General features: G+C 45.6%; 2 protein-coding genes across 3 annotated transcripts in view; one reads left to right on the top strand and one right to left on the bottom strand.

Annotated features, from left to right (window-relative positions):
• The window catches only part of gnal (guanine nucleotide binding protein (G protein), alpha activating activity polypeptide, olfactory type), a 124798-nt gene that overhangs the window by 64493 nt on the left and 36252 nt on the right, over nt 1–24053 (top strand). The gene's annotated exons all lie outside the window — the stretch shown is intronic.
• LOC130546812 (uncharacterized) lies at nt 52–3410 on the bottom strand. Of its 2 annotated transcripts, none has more exons than XM_057322273.1 (2): nt 246–3410; nt 52–153 (listed from the first exon to the last, which is right to left on the bottom strand). In XM_057322273.1, the coding sequence occupies exon 1, from the start codon at nt 3246–3248 to the stop codon at nt 2274–2276; it is 975 nt and encodes a 324-aa protein (XP_057178256.1). In that variant the 5' UTR covers nt 3249–3410; the 3' UTR covers nt 52–153; nt 246–2273. The 2 variants fall into 2 exon arrangements, with proteins under 2 accessions (XP_057178256.1, XP_057178257.1); XM_057322274.1 differs by having other exon boundaries at nt 58–330; nt 540–3410.

Raw genomic sequence — 24053 nt, 5'->3', positions numbered from 1 at the left:
ATAAATAGATACCTGCACCATTTGTTATGGTAAGAACTCCAACTGAGGGATCTTTAACTACATCCTCAAAAACATCTCCATCCACCTCAGTCCCTGATTCATCAAGAACCTTCACATTCTCCAGTACACTTGGGACTCCAAACTTTAAAAAGGCTGAAAAAATATATGCAAATTAGTGAGAAAGGTAATGGTCAGTTACTTACTAATAACTTTGACATCATCAGGGCACATGCAACATTACTTACCAGCACACAAAAATGCCTCCAGGCTCAGCTCAGTTATTTTAACAAATTTTTGGGTATCCCCTAGTTTCACCTTGATCAGCATACTCTACACAGATGACAGGAAAAAGGTTTAGTGCCCAACATATAATATGTACATACATTCTGCTGCAACAGCTCACATAGTAAATAACAGTATTTGTTATTAGAACAGGTACAATGTAGCAAAGAAACTTCAAACATTTGTGTATTAATACTAGTGTTTTACTTAATGCATGCCATTTGTATTGAAATGAAAAGATAAACTCAAAATATTACCTCACTCATCCAGTTACAAATCCAATAAGTTACCTGCAATAGATAATTCAAAAAAGGGCAATAACAAAACGTTAATTCTGCAATAATATGGGCTATGAAATGACAAATATAGTTCTGCAATCGGTTTCATGTTCAAGACTGAGGCGCTTATCAAAAACACTGTTGTTTAAATTACTTACACTAGAACAAACATGTTCCGATCCGATCATGTAACCTAATGGTGTATGTCTAACAGCAATAACATTAAATAGTCATTCGTGATAACGAAATGAGAACGTTAAAATGATTAAAACGCAGCAGGCATTTGAAAGAAACTTTTCCGCCTTCTTCTGTTTTAATGGCGGAACAGCACCTTCGTTTCGCGGCCTTAAAAACCAAGTCAACACAAATCTCATTGCGCCATCTATGTGGCTTCAATAAAACGACAAAGGTGACGTTTAACAAACGTCTTCATATTTTATAATTATTGGCGACACTAAACAGATTGTATCTTTAATGATCTAAACAGTCGCATATATAGTTACTGTTTAAATATAATTACAACATTAATTATAACAATATTTTTGTTTTCGTGATTTAGGTTCTGTATCTAAGGTCATAAAACATTCTGAAACTCAACAAAACAATCAAATCCACAACATCGTTAAGCGAACTAACATCTATTAAGTATTCACATTTAAGTTAACTTATATAAAAGACACATTCGCCACAGCTAGACCCAAAACATAGACATTTAGACCTTACAATAGACACGTTATACGACTTAAATGATTTAAAAAATACTAACGTACAGCACACATCAAGCTAAGGCAACAGATGACGTAATCAAGTAAAACTATTGACATAATTTAAGCTATATCATTCCCATAGTGACTAAAAATATTTCTCCAACGCATGCACTTGCCTCGAGGTTGGTTAAGTGGATTTAAACCAACCAAATTTCACAAATGTCATCAAACTATTTCCAGTGCAGTAATATAGCACATATATTCACACAATCATTCAAATTAACACAAAAGAGAACACTTAAAAGAGCGTACCTTTCGATCCGTGGAAAGAGAAAATGGCGACGACCAGACAACTTATGTAACTGTCCTGATCTTCTCGAAGAAGGTCGCTTGAGGGGCGGGGCTTAACAGAGTAAAGCTAACGTCTCAGAATTTTACTCTGATAATGTTCACCATCACTAGGGGCATCTTTCACCATTTGTTGTTAAGTTGACTCCTTAAGTGTAAATATAGAGTAACACTGCTTGATTAACACTGCCGATTTTACTGTGTAGCCATTATTCATAATGAATGCAGTAATAAAAACAACACCTTTTTCCCATTATCTGAGACAACCGTTCACTTGGCGTACCCTTCCTACAGTTAGACTACTTTCAAGGGCACAAAACGCGTTTTAGAACACGACCTATCGCGTGCGCAAACCGATTGCCTGTGGCTGTGCAATGCATTGCTGATTATAACGTTGTAAATAACATTAAGTTTCTTGGACTGACTGATCAAATCGCTTTATAAGACGTAAATCATTATGAGCTGCGGGAATTATGTAGCAGCGTTTTGGGCTTTTAAAGATGTGGCGTCTCAGGAGGACGTGCATTTAAAGCACACCGTTCTTAAAGTCTCTCCACTTATTCGAAATGTTAAGGCGGGCCAGGTAAAGATGATTGACGGGCCGCCATTTGACTAGCCTTGCTGTACACGAATAAGAGCATGATTACATAATGTAACGCTAGACAAAGAATGTCAAAACAAACGGATGCTGCGTTAATTGCGTTAAATATTTTTCATGCGTTAATTTGAAAAAAATAATCGCATGCGTTAATGCGTTAAAGTTGACAGCCCTAGTCTTTAGTCTAGATTTAAACTGACAGAGTGTGTCTGCCTCCCGGACAGTGCAGGGAAGACAAAGTTTAGGCGCTAGATAGGAGAAGGATCTACCACCTGCACTTGATTTTGAAATTCTAGGTATTACCAACTGACAGGACGCCTGAGAGCGTAATGCACGTGAAGGACTGTAATACAAAAGGAGTTCATTCAAGTACTGAGGAGCTAAACCATGTAGGGCTTTATAGGTAATAAGCAAGATTTTAAAGTTAACGCGATGCTTTATAGGTAACCAGTGCAAGGTTGACAGAACCGGGCTAATATGTTCATACTTTTTTGTACGTGTAAGAACTCGAGCTGCCGCGTTTTGGACCAATTGGAGTTTTTGTAATAAGCCTGCAGGGCAACCACCTAACAGTGCATTACAGTAATCTAGTCTTGATGTCATGAATGCATGAATTAACTTCTCTGCATCTGAGATTGACAGCATATGACGTAGTTTAGATATATTCTTAAAATGGAAAAACGCAATTTTACAGGTGTTGGCGACGTGGCTCTCAAATGACAGATTACTATCGAATAGAACGCCAAGATTCTTTGCTGACGACGAGGGTTTTATGGAACATCCGTCAATAGTTAAACAGTATTCTTGGTTGTTACTTATAGCAGTTTTCGGTCCAATAAGTAACACTTCCGTTTTGTCCGAGTTCAGTAATAAAAAGTTGTTACTCATCCAGTTTTTTATATCGACTATGCATTCCATTATTCGATGGAACTGCTGTGTTTCATGAGGCTTCGAGGAAATATAAAGTTGAGTATCATCAGCATAACAGTGAAAGCTAACTCCGTGTCGCTTTATTATATCTCCTAGAGGTAGCATGTATAATGCGAAGAGCAGAGGCCCTAAGACTGAGCCCTGTGGTACACCGTACTGGACTTGCGATTTGCGTGACACCTCATTGTTTATTGCTACAAATTGAAAACGGTCGGATAAATAAGATTTAAACCATTTCAAAGCTATTCCTTTAATGCCGACGTAATTTTCGAGTCTATGTAGGAGTGTGCTGTGGTCAATGGTTCGAATGCAGCACTAAGGTCTAGCAGCACCAATAACGAGATACAACCTCGGTCAGACGCCAATAGCAGATCATTTGTAACTCTGATCAAAGCAGTCTCTGTACTGTGACATGCTCTAAATCCAGACTGGAATTCTTCATTGATGTCATTCCTTTGGAGGAAGGAGCATAATTGAGTTGAAACTACTTTTTCCAGAACTTTAGATATGAAAGGTAGATTCGATATAGGCCTGTAGTTCCTAGTTCTCTAGGGTCGAGTTGGGTTTTTTTGACAAGGGGCCTTATAACAGCCACTTTATATGCTTTAGGCACATGTCCTAATGTCAGAGATGAGCTTTCTTTAGAGCCTGAGTGTGTTCATTATCATTATACCACCAAACATAATACCAGATAATGATCCGAAATGTCTTCACTCTGCTGAAGGATTTTAACGTCGTCCACATTTATACCGTAAGACAGTATTAAATCTAAAGTATGATTACGAAGGTGAGTGGGTCCTGACACATGTTGACTAACGCCCATGGAGTTAAGAGTGTCTTTGAAAGCCATTCCTAAGGCATCTGTACGTTATCTACATGGATGTTAAAGTCACCAACGACAAGGACTCTATCTGCGGCCAGTACTAGTTCTGATAAGAACCCACCAAATTCTTTAATAAAATCTGTGTGGTGCCCTGGAGGCCTATATACAATAGCTAGAATCAATTTAGAAAGTGTTTTATCCTTAGTATTAGGTGTTGAAACATGAAGAACCATGACTTCAAAAGAATTATATTTAGAGTTCGACTTCTGGGAAATGCTAAAAGAGTTATTGTAAAGTGCTGCGACACCTCCCCCTCTGCCTTTTAGACGAGGCTCATGTTTATAATAATAATCTTGGGGGACAGATTCATTTAAAGTAATATAATCATCTGGTTTTAGCCATGTTTCTGTCAAACAGAGCATGTCTATTTTATGATCTGTTATCATATCGTTAACAAAAAGTGCTTTATTAGAGAGAGATCTAATATTTAGCAATCCGAGTCGTAAATCCGAGTAATAGTTGATTATCTGTATTTTGTTTATTTTTAATTTGTTTAACGTTTATTAAATTACTTTCAAGAGTTTTACGCATTATTTTATGTTTGCTAATCCGGGGGACAGACACAGTCTCTGTTTTGTGCTGTTTGGGAGAACGGATTATTACATGTTGTACATTTTGTGTATTCTGCGACTTGAGACGGCAAGCAGACAGTTGGTTAAGCCATTCTGTCTGCTCCCTGACCTGGGCCCCAGCGAGTCAAGCTTTAGCAGTAGCATTATTAAGACTTTTTGCCATATTTCTAGACAGGATGGAAGCCCCAGGCCAGGAGGGATGGAGACCTTGTTTCAACAGGTCAGGTCTGCCCTCAAAACTCTTCCAGTTATTTATAAAAACTATATCATTATGCAGGCACCACTCAGACAACCAGCCATTTAGTAATGATAATCTGCTATAAATCTCATCACCACGATAAGCAGTGAGGGGGCCAGAGAATATTACAGTGTCTGACATCGTGCTTGCGAGCTCACACACCTCTTTAATGTTATATTCAAATTATATTAAAGGATATGTTAGGATGTCCATTAAAGAATTAGAGGTGCACCGATTGACCGGCAAGAGATCGCAATCGGCCGGTTTTTTTTATGATCAGCCTGACCGGTGATCGGCCGGTCAGTCTCATGTCTCACCGATTCCAAGCCGATCTTCTGTTTCCTGCGATGCGGGCAAGAACGTCACAGCCGTCAGTACACTCAAAGCTGCAAGTAAACATGTAAACGTGCACGTGCACAGCCTGTCTTTCACGGCTCGTTTATACTCGCATGTGGGTCCACCGGACCGCGAGTCTCTGCTGACTGACGCGCATCTCTCATATCCGCTGACTGCACACGCATCATGTACTGTACAGACAAAAAGGTGCACTGTAGTTCATCTCTCGCTGCTCCATCTATATGGGGTATGTATGCCAACAGTGATGCTATTAGCATTATGCTAAACTCTGACACATGCTAAACTCATGTTGAAGTCGTTCACTCTGTGTAAAAAAACGTAAATTCCATTCAACCTGATTCCTTGTCTTACGTTAAAACTGTGGTCAGTTCACCTAGGTAAAATGACATTCAACACGACTTCTACTTGTTTTTAAAAATCCAAAATATAAAAAAATGAATAAATCAACCAATATATGTGATAAATATCTGATTGAGTTCTTTACTAACACAAAAAAATGCAGTAGAATTCACTCATAAGATTTTTTAACTTTTTTATTGAAGTTGCAGCAAAAATCAACCCACTTCTTTTAATCCTACAGAAACAAGATAAAGACAATTTATTTTACATTTAAGAAAAAATGAAATAAAGCAATGTTTAATTAAACTTTAAACAGACGAGAATAAAGTTGAAGTATTTTACTGTTATCTTAGACTTTTGTGAGATGAGTACAAAAATGAAAAAGGTAAATTAAGTGATATGTTTAGTTATATTTTATTATTTGTACTTCTTTTCAGTCACAGAGTTATTCAATTTAAGAGTTGTTTGGGAAAGAGAAGATTCTGTAATTTAATGCAGCTTGGAGAACTGCATTTAGGGAAATTTGGGGAAATTGTAATGTTCAATCATTTATTCAATGAAAATAAAAAAATGTGTATTGAAAAGTTAATATGGTTTTATATACAGTTTACTATCAATTATAGTTTGTGGATAGAAAATCGGAATCGGCAAAAATCGGAATCGGCAGGTTTCACATGTAATAAAATGGGAATCGGCAAAGAAAATTGCAATCGGTGCATCTCTATAAAGAATGTACATGCCAGTATTCAACTTAAGGAACTGTACGGTTATGGCTACGGATTTCACGGCCTATACAAAAATATTTTAAAAAAATTCTGGATTGAATGTGTACGAATGTTTGGTAACCATGGACTTTGCATTCAGAAGATACTGGCTAATTTGATAAAATGGCCACACTTTGGCTGGACAATTAATCGAAAAACTAATTTAAATCCTTTAACGTGATGCATACGAGTTGTAACTGCGTGTACAGTGAATGAGCACTGTGCTTCTTCACACTTAACTGTGCTGCTTACGAAAATGTACCATGGTTTTGCTACAGTTAAAATTGAAAAACCATGGTTTTACTACAGTTAAAACAAAAAAAAAACATGGTTACTGTTGTAAAACAATGGTTATCACAAAATAACCATGGTTTTGAAAACCACGTTTTTTGTAAAAACCATAGTAAACGATGGTTACTGTAGTAAAACCATGGTTTTGACCCAAGTAATCAATGCACCAAAAAAAACATGGTTACTACACTTGTACCACAAAAAAAACATGGTTAATTTTCGTAAGGGAGTGCTTTTACCACGCAGATCAGATGCATTGCACCGACCTAAGAAAAATCTGAAAGTAGGCATGAAAGTGTCAAAACAGGGTTCCCCACAGAGACTTGATCACGTAGGCCTCAGTATGGATATGCACATCCCTAGCGTAGACACCTAAGCTCTTTTCATACAGAGATCCTGGAAAATACACAGAAAATGTGTCCAGGAATTTGTCTCGGGATCGTTAGATTTTGTTCATTCACACTGCCAGTGATTTTCTGGAATCTGTGCGTGCATTCACACACACATCCCATCCCGTAAAGACATGTGACATAATATACTGCAATGTAGTGTTATGTGCATTTCTTTAGTCGTGAAAATTGGGCTGATCACAGTGAAGGATATTTCCTTGCTGTGTTTTTAGGTGGCTAAATAGTGCAATTTGTTATTGTTACTGCCTTCCTTTATTTAGTGCGAAATAGACCTAAATTATCTCTCTTCTTGGTTATTATTCCGTAGCATATATTGTTGCTTTTTGCAAATGACAAAGACGTCAGTTTTAAAACAAACTTTTTTGTTTATATTTTTTTATTGGTAAATGCAGAACAACAAAGAGCATTGGCACAAAAATGCAAGGTAGGCTATAGCCCAGCGAGATTACGCTAAATATAAGATACATCTAACATGTCATATGAAAATAAATAAAAGCAAATTGTTCAGGCTTGTTCGGTGCAAATTTACAAAGACTTAATGAAAAATATAACGGACTGCTACGAAGTAAAAATGAGCCAGTAGGCTATTTCTGAAACATAGCCTAATTGCAATTCTCTGCAGTGCAGCATGAGCACGGCAGGTGCACACAGCTGTTTTAAAGGTTGGTAAGCGATCAAGTTTATTGAAGCACTGTTTATTTTTGTGTTAATAGTTTTGATCAAATTAATTTCAAGTTTAAACTGCGTTTAGAGGCAGACAACGCTATTCTCGCATCTGAGCTGAAGTTTGGTGATTATGACTCTTGCATTCATCCGTGATTTAGCTAAAGAGGAATGGTGCTTTTGTCGATTAACTAACGAACATAAATTACTCGCTTAGGCTATATTTGTTTAGAGCCAAATTATTTACGATTTATTATAGATGCGTGTCATCAGTACACGGCTTTTACGGCATTGTTTCTGCCTTTTGTTCACACAGGGCGCTTTCCGGGACTGATTCCGTTTATGTTACTAGGTCCCCTTTCCGGAATCACTTTCGGATCAATCTGGGTTGCGTTAGCATTCACACAGAAGGCACTCTGGCAACTTTATGGCAATTTTCTGGGATCAGTGGTCTGTGTGAATGGGGTTCTCTTGTATCATGTATTATTCTGCTTCTTCTTCATCTGCCATGGAAGTCTATGGCAGCCCATAGAACCGTACATGGGAAAGTTGTTAAATTTGGCACACACATAGAGGACAGTCTGAACTGTTAACATGGCAAATATGGCATCAAACTATGGCATCTCTAACTCAAACTCTATAGTGCCACCAACAGTAACAATCAGACTGAAAAACAGAAACAAAATTCCCTTTTCCTCTGAAACCTTGGCTCATGCCAATTTGAATGTCCAGCCATTTTGAATTTTTTTTTTTTCGAACTCCTGGTAGCAGAGACACTGCAGACAGAAAAATTCAACATACTGTTATGTGACTTGCATTACTAGATTTGTTGGCTCAAGCTGAGTTGTTTTAATCCAAATTTGTCATATTTCACCATACTTCCTGTGCGCCATATAGAATCTTATTCAAAACATACTTTTTCTAACTGCTCCTACAAAATTTATCCGATGTGCACAAAATTTGGTATGTAGCATCTACAGACACTCTTGACATAAAGTTATTAAAAACATTTTGATTAATAGAACGGTTCTCGTACACCTTGTCAACAAATTTGAATGTGAGCATGCCAAAGGGTAATATGGCTGTATATTCAAAATACTTTGAAGTATTAACACAAAACTTTTTACACAACTTCAGTAGAACATATTTTTCACCTCATATTAATTTGAGTTGGTCAAAAGTTATAAGAAGATTCCTTGTGTTTCTAGTTCTTTTACCTGTGATTTTAAGCCTGATTTGTAAAAACTCATGATCAGACAAGACCACATATAGCCCTTGTAAGGCTTGACCCCATAATTGCTGCTTGCAGCTATATTATTTTGTTTGTTTTACTGAAGATTATGCATCGGCTATGAATGGTTATTGTGATGTACAGTGGTAATGTCAAGGCTTGCATGGCGGAGAACCCAATTGCAGGCAACCAGGACGTAAGGGGTTAACAAATAATATATTTATTGAAAGCAAAAGTATAAAACAAAACACCCACGATGGGGAAAAACCAAGAAAACAAGATAACATGCAGCAGACAGGACACAGATTAACTAAGACTGGGTAAACTGAACAACACTAGACAAACGCTAAATAACAGACTTACAAAACTCGACTTGACTTGGAATATTAAACAGACCACTGGTACGGACAGGAACAAGAACAACGAACGAGCACAGGACAATGAAACAAGAGGGTATATATATAGGTAAGACAAACGAGGGATAACGACTTGGGGCAGGTGTGGTTAATCAAACACTCAGGGAAGGATAACAAGGAAACGAGAGGAATGGGGCCAATGACAAGACACTGGAGAGAACGTATATTATTGTCAAACGGACAACAATATGTTTCTCTCCACACATAACCTAAGGACTCTGCCCCGATCCCACCACACGACTAGAATTTCATAAACAAGACGGTGGGACCGTGACAGGTAATAGGCAATTAGTTTTCAAACATTAACATTTTGTAAAGAGTACTGAAATTCCTCCACTTCCAGACAGCACTCAGAACCACTGTAGTATCTGTGTATCACTATCCATTCTTCACACTGTTGAAGAAGAACGATTTCATGACACTTTACACTCGGACTGCTGCTGAACTTTAGTATTGTACGATGCCATGGATTTTTGATATCTCAAAGGGTGTTGCCATAGCAAGGCAATAAATCAATGACAAATTCATGGAAGGAGGAAGTGCTCATATCAGGACCATACATTGAGTGTTTTTGATGAAACTGAAGCTGTATGTTGTGCAACAGGGTCTTATCACATAGATATAGCTATGGTAAGTTTCTGGTATAGCACCAACTCAACTTTTACAGTTTTCGTTGTTTCAAAGCAGCTCTACAAGAAACATACTAACTATAACCAACGCATTCATATTTTTATATATTTAAAGCAAAATGAGTAAATACTAGGGTTGGGTACCGGTACTTCTAAGGGCACCGCCCGAATTACGTCGGTACTACCGAGTATCGATTCACATTAAATCAATCGGTGCCAAACTTTGGTACCTGTGAGCGCATCGGGTGCTGCACGAGAGCAGGTATGTTAGAAAGAGAGAGAGATCATTTTACTTCACGCAAAGCGAAAATAAAACCGCTACTAAAGCAGGCTGTCCCAATCAACGTGCAAAATGAAAATAAACACTCGACTCTACATATGGTTATTATTTATTTCTGTTGTTCTTGTTTAGTAAATTAAGCATACACTCGTGTTAAGGAAATATGCTCTCAGACGCAGCCGGCATGCACACACATAACACTGCGTAACATTTAAGTTTGTTAAGGTGCTTTGTGTTTTCTGTATACCATTGAATAAAATCATCTCCTGAAGTCCCGAGACAAAGTTATTAGTGACAGATTAGAGCAGTCGATGGAAAGAGGTGAGTGAGGCCGTCAAGGTGCAGTTTGAAGCTGTGAACAGCGCAGAAGGAGACATTTACATTATGTATTATTGTATGATCAACAATATATATATGTAAAATTCTTTCAGTATCTCTGTTGTATATTGTAAATGTATATTACAAATCAATCTGTTATTTTCAGTAATGATGCTGTTAAAAATATTTTTGTAGACTTTTCAAGTTTTGTTTTTCTATAATATCTAATGGTCTGTTAATGGTGGAGGCCTCATGGTTTAGGTAAATTACCACACTGCATAAATACATGATTATGTGTGTGATAAGGAAATAGAATAAGCTGGTAGTAAAACAATGCTGTAGTTATTTCTATCTTGTCTTTATTTTTTGTGTAAAATTTAAACAATTGAGAGGTTTGGATTTTTTTCACTGAAATAAATGTTTTTTATTACACAGAGAGTAAAGTATGGAAAAAAAGGTACCGCTTGGTACCAGCACCGAATTCCAGGTACCGTACTGGTACCAGTACCGGCTAAAAAGTGAAGAGTACCCAACCAGTGTTGGGTAAGTTACTCTGAAAAAGTAATTAATTACTAGTTACTAATTACATATTCAATAGTGTAATTAGATTACTGTACAAATTACTCTCTCCAAAAAGTATATAGTGACTGATTACTAATTACTTTCTATATCCTATATCAACCTTGATTAGTTAAGTGATTCATAGGCATGAAACGTCTCTTTTAATTCATTCAAATAAATAAAATTAAACTACATAAAGTACTCTTATTAACTGACCAAAGTATTACAAATGTGAGAATTATACATTAAAGCACGGATTTTAAAGTTAGACTGTCAATTCCACTATTACACACACATATATTACACAAAGTATTTAGTTTAATTACATCAAAAAGTAACTAATTAAATTACAGAAAAAATAAGAGTAATCCCTTACTTTACTTTTTCAAGGGAAAAGTAATTAAATTACAGTAACTAATTGCTTAGTAACTAGTTACACCCAACACTCTACCCAACCCTAGTAAATACACTCCCATTCACACACAACTTACAGCACACTCGCATAATGCTAAAGGACACACCACCAACTGGCAACAGGAAGTATATCGCTCACAATGGACTTTAAATTTTTCCACTTCAGTTCACGTCACTCTTAGAATAATGTTGCGACATAGCTGATTTAAAATTTTGAAAGATTTTGTGATATCTTAAATAGTGTTGCTATGGTAACGCATCAAACTTTAATACTATATTTGGTTTTTTTTAGGCTTTTGGTATTCTTAGAATGTCATGAAATTGCCACACACAATAGGTCATTAGGCATGGGCAATCGCTTACACAGGAGGGGAAGGAGATGATACTAAATTGTCGGGATCCGTGGGTAGCACTCGTCTGTTCTGTCATTATTGGGTGAATGTGTGTGTATGCCTCGCCAGCCGCTAATCATCTGTCCCTCGTTACCCTCAGTGTTTTCACCTGGTGTCCATTAGTTTTTCCCTATATATTCTCTACCACTCCTCACTCCCATTGTGCGATCGTTGATGCTGGTCATACCCGTACCTTGCGCTCAGTTAACTAACTTCCAGTTTAGCCTTGTCTTGTCTTGCCGTTGTTTCTGGTTTCTGTCTTGTCGTGTGTATGCGTCTGTTGGATGTTGGATTACCTCTTCCCTCTTGCCCTGTCCAGTGTTAAGGCCTCATCACCCCAAGCTCTTCAAAGATTGTTCCCCGCCCTCAGTCCCACGCTCAGTCGACCACGCCGGCTAGAGCGGATCCTGGATTACGGTTCCGGTTGTGTCTACCGACGACTGATTGCCGGCTCAGCCCACGGAGGTACTCGGAACGCGGGTTGCCTACTCTGCCCTCGCCATCATCCTCGGAGGGTTCTGCGCCTACCATCTCTCTTCGCTGGGACTGTCGAGGACGTTCTGCTGCCGTCTCCCTACACCTCTGCTGGCGCTGCCGTACGCTGGGTTTTCCCAGTTGGTCTCGTAGCCAGCTTGGACAGTTGGGTCCTCGGCTGATTCCGGTTGTGTGGACTTTTCCAGTGCAGAGCTTTTTTTGGTTGGACTTTAATAAAACCCTTGTTTCACCCCGCAACTGAATCTGTGTGTTTCTGCCTCGTGACAGAACGATCGCACCACTGATGGATTCAGCGGGGACAAATCCGCTGCATTCGGCCGTCACGCAGCAAGGAGTGTTGCTCGGGCAGCAAGTAACCCGTCTCAATACCGCTGCACAACAGATTGGCGTGCTGCACGCCCAGGTAACGGACCTTACGGCTCGCCTTCAAGCGGCACAGACCGACACCGCCTCCCAGGCCGGGCCGTTTCGACCCGAACCCGAACCTCATGTTAACAACCCTCCTATCTACGACGGTGACACCAACTCCTGTCGTGCCTTCTTGTCCCAATGTTCTCTGGTCTTCAACCTCCAGCCCCGTCGTTACACTTCCGAGGCATCCAAGGTGAGCTTCGTCCTCACACTCCTTTCTGGTCCAGCCCGGGAGTGGGGTATGGCAGTTTGGGATGCCCAAAGTCCTTGCATCTTTCGAGGAGTTTCGGAAGGAGATGGAGAGGCTGTTCGACCGCTCGGTTCGGGGAGATGAAGCGGCCGCCAAACTTTCACGCCTGACACAGGGGCGGGCGTCCATTACAGATTATGCCATCAAGTTCCAGACACTCAGTGCCGCCTGTGAATGGAACGCGGCGGCGCTGCGAGCACGATTCTTGGAAGGGCTCAGCAGCACCATTGCAGACGAGCTGGCCGTTATGGATGTTCCCACAGAACTTGAGAGTCTCATTTCCCTCGCACTTCGAGTAGAGTCTCGACTGGAATTACGCCGACGATGACGACAGACTACCAGCTCTTGGCGCCGTATGGATTCTCCGGATCCCACGAGTTCCGACTCTCACCTTCCGCCCTCCTTGGATTCTGAGCCTATGCAGCTGGGGCGGCTTCGACTCTCTCCTCTCCAGAAGCAACAACGTCTGGCACAGGGACTCTGCCTCTACTGTGGGAAGCCTGGTCATTTCGCCATCAATTGCCCACTAAAAGCCAACGCCCGCTAGTAGAAAAGAGGATACTGGTGGGCAAGCTTTTCTGTCCTCTTCCTGGCACCTCCCGCTCTCAGCTGTCTTTCAACCTGGAATTCCAGGGAGTCACGCACTCCGGCCTTGCCCTGTTAGATTCGGGGGCGGAGGGCAACTTCATTGACCGCGAGACGGTTCGACGATGGTAGCTTCCCTCTGTGCCACTCTCCAATCCAGTTTCGGTCTGGTCACTGAGTGGGGCTCTCCTCTTCACCGTCACTCACTGCACCCGTAGCGTAAGTTTGTTCATTTCTGGGAATCATCGTGAGAACATTGTGCTGTACATACTCGAGTCCCCCAGCAATGTCGTTGTCCTCGGGCATCCGTGGTTGTTACAGCACGGTCCTCACGTTGATTGGGTAAATAGTACTATTCTTTCTTGGAGCCCATCTTGTCATGTATCGTGTCTTGGTCCTGCCTTGTCTCCTGTCTCTGTCTCTTGTGCTCTTCAGATGGATCCGGTCGATCTGACCTCAGTCCCGGCGGAGTACCATGATCTCGGTGGTGTCTTCAGCAAGTCCCGGGCCACCTCGCTTCCTCCTCATCGCCTCTACGACTGCGTCATCGACCTCCTTCCCGGCACTTCTCCACCCAGGGGTCGCTTATTTTCCCTGTCCGGTCCTGAGAGAGAGGCCATGGACCAGTACATTCGCGATTCGCTACAGGCTGGACTCATCCGCCGCTCCTCTTCCCCCGCTGGCGCCGGCTTCTTCTTTGTTCAAAAGAAGGATGGCTCTCTTCGCCCTTGTATTGACTATCGAGGTTTGAACGACATTACGGTTAAGAACAGGTACCCCTTACCTCTCATGTCTTCTGCCTTTGAATTGTTGCAGGGAGCCAAGGTCTTCACCAAGTTAGACCTCCGTAACGCCTATCACCTCGTCCGCATTCGGGAGGGAGATGAGTGGAAGACCGGATTTAACACACCTACGGGACACTACGAGTATTTGGTGCTTCCCTTCGGTCTCACCAATTCTCCGGCTGTCTTCCAGGGCCTGGTCAATAGCGTTCTGGGCGACATGATCAATCAGTTTGTCTTTGTGTACCTGGACGATATTTTGATATTTTCCTCTTCTCCCCAGGAACACACCCAGCACGTTAGACGGGTTCTCCAACGCCTGCTCGAGAATCGACTCTTTGTCAAAGCGGAGAAGTGCGAGTTCCATGCCGAGTCTGTGACATTCCTTGGCCACATAGTATCCACTTCGGGTATCCAGGCTGATCCCGCCAAGATAGAGGCCATCGCCAAGTGGCCCATACCCGACTCTCGTAAGGAACTGCAGCGTTTCCTGGGATTCGCTAACTTTTACCGGCGATTCGTCAGAAATTTTGGTCAGATTGCTGCACCCCTTACCATGTTGACCTCCACTAAGAACCCTTTCAGGTGGAATCAGCAGGCTCAGGTTGCCTTTGATAGATTAAGGTCTCGTTTATCTCTGCTCCTGTCTTGTCTGTTCCAGATCCTGTTTGCCAGTTCATCGTCGAGGTTGACGCTTCAGACGTCGGAGTAGGCGCGGTCTTGTCTCAGCGGTCTGCCCATGATGGGAAGGTGCATCCTTGCGCCTGTTTTTCCCACCGGCTCAGTCCGGCAGAATGTAACTACGACATCGGCAACCGGGAGCTGCTGGCGGTCAAGCTAGCTCTGGAGGAGTGGCATCACTGGTTGGAGGGAGCGGCGCAGCCCTTCCTGGTCTGGACGGACCATAAGAACTTGGAGTATATCCGTTCGGCCAGGAGGTTAAGCTCACATCAGGCCCGCTGGGCACTCTTCTTTGGTCGCTTTAACTTCACCCTCTCGTTTCGGCCCGGGTCTAAAAACACCAAACCCGACGCCCTTTCCCGCTTGTTCGCGACTCCAGGGGATAGATTTTCCACCGACACCATCCTCCCCAGGGGAGTGGTGATCAGGGCTATCTCCTGGGGAATCAAACAGCGGGTAAAGGAGGCCGGCTGAGGGGTGCAAGTACCAACCGAGTGCCCAGCGGGCAGACTGTTTGTGCCTGCTGCGCTGCGATCTGAGGTCCTTCAGTGGGGTCACTCATCCAGACTGGTTTGCCATCCAGGACTCGGTGAACATCGGCTTCGGTCCGTCAATGCTTCTGGTGGCCGTCATGGTCCAACGATGTCAGACAGTTTGTGTTGGCCTGCCCGACATGCGCTCAATTCAAACCTAGTAACCGCCCTGCCGCTGGTCTGCTTCGCCCTCTCCCTATCCCCTCCCACCCCTGGTCACATATTGCCCTTGATTTTGTTACTGGGCTCCCCTCCTCTGGCGGTAACACTGTGGTCCTCACAGTGGTGGATCGCTTCTCTAAGGCGGTTCATTTCATTCCCCTACCTAAGCTCCCCTCCTCATGGGAGACCGCGCAACTGCTCATTGACCACGTTTTCCGGCTCCACGGCTTGCCGGTCGACTTGGTCTCTGATAGGGGTCCGCAGTTCACCTCCCGTTTTTGGAAAGAATTTTGTAGACTGATCGGGGCCTCAGCGAGTCTGTCTTCCGCGTTCCACCCTCAGACCAATGGGCAGTGCGAGCGGGCCAACCAGGATCTCGGAAGAATGCTCCGCTGTCTGACATCGTCCAATCCGAGTTCCTGGAGCCAACAGCTCTCATGGGTGGAATACGCCCACAACTCCCTTCCGTCGGCTGCCTCAGGTTTGTCCCCTTTCGAGTGTTCTCTTGGTTATAACCCTCCTCTCTTCCCCTCACAGGAACCCGACGCTGCGGTACCGTCCGCTCTGGCTTTCATCCAGCGCTGCCGACGCACCTGGCGGAGAGCCAGAGAGGTTTTGGCTCGAACCTCAAGACGTACCAAGGCGGCTGCCGACCGCCACCGGTCCTCTCCTCCTACCTATGTGTGTGGGCAATGAGTTTGGCTCGCTACTAAGGACCTGCCTCTCCGGGCACCTTCTCGCAAGCTGGCACCCAGGTTCATAGGGCCCTTTCGCATCACTAAGGTGGTTAATCCGGTGGCCATCAGGCTCAGACTTCCTCCCTCCCTCGGTCGGGTTCACCCGGTTTTTCATGTCTCCCGGGTTAAACCTGTGTTCTCTTCTCCCCTCAATCCTGCCTGCAGCCGACCACCCCCTCCCCCACCACGTCTCGTGGATGGTTCTCCGTCCTACTCGGTTCGGAGACTCCTTGACGTGCGTCGGCGGGGTAGGGGGTTTCAATATCTAGTGGACTGGGAGGGCTATGGCGCAGAGGAAAGGAGCTGGGTGCCGTCTCGGGATATTCTGGACCCATCGCTGATCGTGGATCTCCATCGTAGACAAGGTAATCCCCCTCCTAGACCGCCTGGGGGCGTTCGTGGGGGGGGGGCTGTCGGGATCCGTGGGTAGCACTCGTCTGTTCTGTCATTATTGGGTGAATGTGTGTGTATGCCTCGCCAGCCGCTAATCATCTGTCCCTCGTTACCCTCAGTGTTTTCACCTGGTGTCCATTAGTTTTTCCCTATATATTCTCTACCACTCCTCACTCCCATTGTGCGATCGTTGATGCTGGTCATACCCGTACCTTGCGCTCAGTTAACTAACTTCCAGTTTAGCCTTGTCTTGTCTTGCCGTTGTTTCTGGTTTCTGTCTTGTCGTGTGTATGCGTCTGTTGGATGTTGGATTACCTCTTCCCTCTTGCCCTGTCCAGTGTTAAGGCCTCATCACCCCAAGCTCTTCAAAGATTGTTCCCCGCCCTCAGTCCCACGCTCAGTCGACCACGCCGGCTAGAACGGATCCTGGATTACGGTTCCGGTTGTGTCTACCGACGACTGATTGCCGGCTCAGCCCACGGAGGTACTCGGAACGCGGGTTGCCTACTCTGCCCTCGCCATCATCCTCGGAGGGTTCTGCGCCTACCATCTCTCTTCGCTGGGACTGTCGAGGACGTTCTGCTGCCGTCTCCCTACACCTCTGCTGGCGCTGCCATACGCTGGGTTTTCCCAGTTGGTCTCGTAGCCAGCTTGGACAGTTGGGTCCTCGGCTGATTCCGGTTGTGTGGACTTTTCCAGTGCAGAGCTTTTTTTGGTTGGACTGTAATAAAACCCTTGTTTCACCCCGCAACTGAATCTGTGTGTTTCTGCCTCGTGACACTAAATTGCGAACATATTTTTGAAATTTTGAACATTATGTTGTTGGCATGGTGATAACGTTTATGGCAAAAAAGGGAAGCAGGAAGTGTCTCATATCGACTGGATACATTATGTGAGCTGTATTAAACTGGAGCACGTCCGCAAAGAATTAAGTCCCTGTAGATTATTTCCATAAACAAGCAAAAGGAATAACAAGTACATTAAATTACATTAGCTAGCAAGTTAAAAGTATGTCTAGCCAGAATAATTTTAGGCTACCAGTGGAAGAACCATTACTTGGCTGAAGATATACCTTGTTGGAGATGCAAGGTTGTCACGAATGTGAGGAACAGAAGAACCCAAATGCAGGCAGTTGAGTGGATGAAGGGTAGAACACAAAGACTTTATTCTTAACATGAAACAAAGGAAAATACCCACGAGGGGGCGACGAAACAGGTACAGACTAATATAAAAACTGAAACAAAACACTTCCCTCGATGGGGCAAAAGTAAACTAAACAAAACACGACAACATCAAGGCAGAACAAAATACAATAACTTACACGAACTAAGATACGACTGAGACAAGAACATCCAAGGGCAAGGTAATCAACTGGGAGAGCACGACACGCAAGCATACAGCACAAAGACAAAGCACAACGTACAGGATACAAACTGACGAGCAACAAGACAATGAAACATGGGAATTATTTAAAGGGAACACAAACGAGGGATAATAACACAGGGCAGGTGAGGGTAATGAAACACGGCCGGGAAACAATACAAGAAACGAGAGGGGCGGGGCCAATGACAAGACACGAGAAGGCACATGGAATATCAAAAGATAAACACCCCAAGGCTTTCCCACACTAAACATAAGGGATCTATCACGATCCTGCCCCAAGACTAGAAAATCATGAACAAGGCGGCAGGACCATGACAGAGCCCTGCCCCCTAATGAACACCCCCAGGTGTTCACCAAGGGGCCGATTAACAAGACAAGACAGACTGGGACAGTGACAAGAACCAGACAACATGGTGAACATGACAAGGGGCAGACAAGCAAGAATAATGAACGGGTTGGGGTGGGATAATAAAAATAACAAACATGGGAGGGGTGGTGGAATCAGACAAGGGTTTGTAGGGGGAACAGTCTTAGTCCCTGAGCGCGCTTGAGGGCACAGAGTTCTGGGGGACTTAGGGGGGAAGTCCTGGGGGGGACTGCCGACTGGAACATCGGCGGGACAAGGTTGGGCGCCGGCTGGAAGGCTGGCCGCACAAGGCTGGGGGCCGGCTGCGTTGCCGGTGGAAGACCAGTGGAAGAACCATTACTTGGCTGAAGATATACCTTGTTGGAGATGCAAGGTTGTCACGAATGTGAGGAACAGAAGAACCCAAATGCAGGCAGACGAGTGGATGAAGGGTAGAACACAAAGACTTTATTCTTAACACGAAACAAAGGAAAATGCCCACGAGGGGGCGACGAAACAGGTACAGACTAATATAAAAACTGAAACAAAACACTTCCCTTGATGGGGCAAAAGTAAACTAAACAAAACACGACACAACGTCAAGGCAGAACAAAATAATACAATAACTTACACAAACTAAGACACGACTGAGACAAGAACATCCAAGGGCAAGGTAATCAACTGGGAGAGCACGACACGCAAGCATAGAGCACAAAGACAAAGCACAACGTACAGGATACAACGGACGAGCAACAAGACAATGAAACATGACAACTATTTAAAGGGAACACGAACGAGGGATAATAACACAGGGCAGGTGAGGGTAATTAAACACGGCCGGGAAACAATACAGGAAATGAGAGGGGCAGGGCCAATGACAAGCCACGAGAAGGCACATGGAATATCAAAAGATAAACACCCCGTGGCTTTCCCACACTAAACATAAGGGATCTGTCACGATCCTGCCCCAAGACTAGAAAATCATGAACAAGAAGGCAGGACCATGACAAAGGTTTCAGAAGGTCAGCAGTGATTTAATAAAATGAACATACAATAAAATTAAACAAAATACTTATTTAATACAATAAAATATTAATATAAATTAATATTGATATAAATTAATTAAAATATACATACTTATATTATTAGCCACTAGCCATGATACTGTCTATATTGATATATTGTTGAATGCATTACAGTGTTAAACACTAAAAACACGCACAGTCTGGTGAGAAAAAATGGCAAACGTAACACAAAAGTTACTAACACAACATAGAGGATGCCTACCTGCAGAACCCATTGAAGCCTCGGACCTACTTTCCTCTATCCATACTTTTGACTGCTCCTCTGTCATGCATAAAGAGTGGGAAATGTCCAGATGGGCAATTAAACTGTGCTGAAATATTGGGATTATAACAGCTAGTCCTACTAAGCGAATCTGAACTTTTTTAATGGAGTAACTCAATATTGTAACTCGGTTGCTTTTAAAAGTGACTTTCCCCATCACTGATTACCCCACACCGTTACATTATAAGGCCCTTATGCATGCATTTGTAACTCACCGTACATTACGTTGAAAAACGTCTTGGTTACGGATGTAACCTCGGTTCCCTGATGGAAGGAACGAGACGTTGTGTCGAACTGACAGAATGGGGTTTGTCTTGAGAACCTATCATCTTCTGAGTATTTAGAAAAGGCCAATGAAAATTGGCGAATGAAATTTGCATGCCGGGCTCCTCCCCGGATGTCCGGGTATAAGAGGGAAGCCGGCGTGCTCATTCATTCACCTTTGGTCTGAGGAGCCTAAAGCATCCTCCCCCGACCGCTGGGGTGGGCGGCCAGTGTTGTGGCATGAGGGACACAACGTCTCGTTCCCTCCATCAGGGAACCGAGGTTACATCCGTAACCAAGACGTTCCCTTTCTGTCGGTCTCTCGACGTTGTGTCGAACCGACAGAATGGGGTTCCTATGGAAAACGCCACAGCACTGAGCCGCGTCACAATCTCTGCGGAGCGACGTTGACTGGCCTGGGCGAGTCAGACGAACACGCTAGCGCGAAATTATGACCTTCCAGTGGAGAGGAAGGGGGACCCAGAGCTTTCCACAAAAAGTTGGGAAGCCCCCTAACGCCGGCCGTCACGGGCGGAGGCCTAATTCTCTAAATGGCGAGAAGCCGCCCGGCACCGTACGGGCCACTGGGTAAGCATTATTCCCCCTGGGGGAAAAACGCTGCAGAGGCCACTACCTACCGTAGGGAGGAATTAGTGGAGACACCACATGGTCTCACCATCAGGGGAGAACTCATGGGAGGAATGTGCGGACTGCAGGAGTTAACCGCAAGGTGGGAGTCCACCTGGGGAGGTCATGGGTTGCCAAGGTGGGAACCATTCATGAGGATACATCAGACGGAACAGCCCACGGAGGGGGGGTTACCACGTCTGGAGCACTAGGTCCGGTTAGAGCTATGTGGGAGATAACTCAACTGTTCCCCGGCCTAAGGGGGCAGGGCTGCTCTGCCCAGCCTGTCCCCTGGAAGGGTGCTTAGTGATGGATGGAATGCCTGTTCTTTACCCGAGGGGAAAGAAGTGAGGCGGGATCGCCACTGCTCCCCCCGGAGGGGGAAGGGCTTCCGCAGGCGTACGCCCTACCGGCTGCCGGTCCCACACCTTGCCAGGATGCGGGCTGACACCGGTTCCGCGCGTAGGTATTAGAACCTCACGGAGTTGTTAGGCATAGCCCAACCCGCAGCTCCGCAGATGTCTGCCAGAGAGGCGCCCTGAGCCAGCCACGAGGGGTGTGCCTCACCCCCAATGGGTAGGAAAAGAGATCGGTATGCCCTAACGAGGGCATCCACGATCCAGTGCGCCAGCCTCTGTTTGGAGACAGCCCGCCCTTCTGCTGACCTCCGAAACAGACAAAGAGCTGCTCAGAGCTTCTGGGCTCTGCGTGCGGTCCAAGCAGAGGCGCCGTGCGCGTACTGGCAAAGCACGGATAGGTTGGGTCTTCCTCCCCGGTGGGGAGCGCCTGCAGGTTCACCACCTGGTCTCTCGGGAGAGTGGTGGGAACCTTGGGCACGTAGCCGGGGCGGGGTCTCAAGATAACGTGAGAATCCCGGCCCCGAGTTCTAGGCAATCTGCGGACACGGAGAGTGCTTGTAGATCCCCTACCCTCTTGGAGGTGAGCGCAATGCGGAACACCGTCTTTATCAAGACTGAGAAAGAGCGGTAACTCCGAAAGGCTCGAAGGGAGCAGGGCCTCTTGAGGCCCGCCACCTAGTTCGCAAGAGGGTACGGAGCGCGGAAAGGTGGTCACCCTCTCGCGCCCCTTAGGAACCTAATGACCAGGCCGTGCTGTCCCAGAGGCTACCCAGCACTTGGGTCATGATGAGCGGCCGAAGCGGCTACATACATTCCCAGTGTGGAGGGGGAGAGGTTACTCCCCAGTCTCTCTTGAGGACGGGACAGCTCGTACCCGACCGAGCAACTCCGCGGGTCTTCTCGCTGAGAAGAGCACCAGGACGAGAAGAGGCGCCACCTATGGGCGTATAGCCGCCCAGTGGCCGAAGCCCTAGCCTGAGTGACGTCCCAACCAGACCAGGGGTGGGTCACTCAGGATCTCCTCGTCCCGTCCAGACATGGAGACCAGGTTCTGCCTGGGATGCCGTAACGTGCCCCTTCCCCTGGGGAAGCAGTTCGCCAGGGGGAGTGGCCAGGGAGGAGTCGTTGTCAGAGCCTTAGCTCCGAGAACCAAGTCCTGGTTAGGCCAAGGGGTGTTACTAGTACCACTTTATGCTCCTCTTCCCTGGCCTTGCACAGGACCCTGTGCAATGAGGCTCACTGGGGGGAAGCGTACCTCCGCTTGTCCCGCGGCCAGCTGTGCGCAAGGGCATCCGTGCCAAGGGATGCCTCAGACAGGGAGTACCAAAGCGGACAATGGGTGGAGTCCAGGGAGGCAACAGGACCACCTGTGCCTCGCCAAACCTCTCCCAAATGAGCTGGTTGCGCGGGGATGGAGTCGCCACTCCCCGCGAGGCGTCGACTGACGAGAGAGCGCATCTGGCTGTCTGGTTCAGGACGCCTGGGAAGTGTGTGGCTTACAGGGAACTGATCACCTGCTGACTCCAGAGGAGGAGGCGCCGGGCGAGTCATGTTTAGCTGCCATGAGCGAATCCAATGATATACGCCACAGCAGCTGTGCTGTCCGACCGGACCAGCACGTGCCTGCCCTGCACGAGAGGTAGTAGCCTCCTCAATGCGAGTAGCACAACCAACAACTCTAGGCAGTTGAAATGCCAACGCAGGCGGGGGCCCGTCCACTGCCCCGACACTGCTTGCCCGTTTGCACACGGCACCCCAACCCCAAGAAGGTCATGGAGACCAGGGGGTTAGGGTGTGTCGGCAGAAAGCGTGTGACCATACGCCTGCTGCTGGTGTGCCATGCTCTCCAAGGAACTTGACTTTGTAGCCAGTGTTGGAGCGGTCTTATGTGCATCGACCCGAGGGGGACCACCCCCGCCGAGGATGCCATGTATCCCAGGAGCCTCTGAAATTGTTTCAGGGGGACCGCTGACTGTCTGAAAGCTTCAGGCAGTTCAACACTGATCGGGTGCGCTCTGTAGTCAGTCGCACTGCCTCTGGGAGGCCGCGTGGGTGCGGGCTTCCTCGTTGCGGGTCTCGCACCCCCGCGGGGGGTGAGCAGGGCCACTCATGAGGACAGAGTCGAGTTCCCTACCGAGAAAGAGGACCCTCTGCACCGGGGAGAGCTTGCTCTTCTCAGTTAACCTGTAGCCCCACCGATCTAGGTGCCGGAGCACCAGGTCCCTGTGTGTACACAACAGATCTCGAGAGTGCGCCAAACTGAGCCAGTCGTCGAGATAGTTTAGTACCCGCACACCTTCTTTCCTAAGGGGAAGGAGGGCGGCTTCCACGACTTTCGTAAAGACTCGTGGAGACAGGGACAGACCGAAGGGGAGGACCCTGTACTGATATGCCCGTCCCTCGAACACGAACCGTCGGAACGGCCGATGTCGAGGGAGGATCGAGACATGAAGTATGCGTCCTTCAGGTCGATTGCCATGAACCAGTCCTGACACCTGACGGACGTCAGGATGCGCTTCTGCGTGATCAACCTGAAAGGCAGCTACTGTGTAGGTGCCTGTTCAGAACACACAGACCCAGATAGGGCGCAACCCCCCGCCTTTCTTGGGGACAATGAAGTACAGGCTGTAAAACCCGCTGAACATCTCGGCTGGTGAGACGGGCTCGATCACTTCCTTCACCAGAAGGGTGGTGGCCTCGGCCCGAAGTACGGGGACATCCTAGCCTCTGACTGAGGTATATCGAATGCTGAACTTGGCGGGCGTGAGGCGACTGGATCGCGTAGCCGAGACGGATC

This window comes from Triplophysa rosa, linkage group LG23, assembly GCF_024868665.1.
Source record: "Triplophysa rosa linkage group LG23, Trosa_1v2, whole genome shotgun sequence".
Classification (NCBI taxonomy): Eukaryota; Metazoa; Chordata; class Actinopteri; order Cypriniformes; family Nemacheilidae; genus Triplophysa; species Triplophysa rosa.
This window is presented reverse-complemented; position numbering and strand designations above follow the sequence as displayed.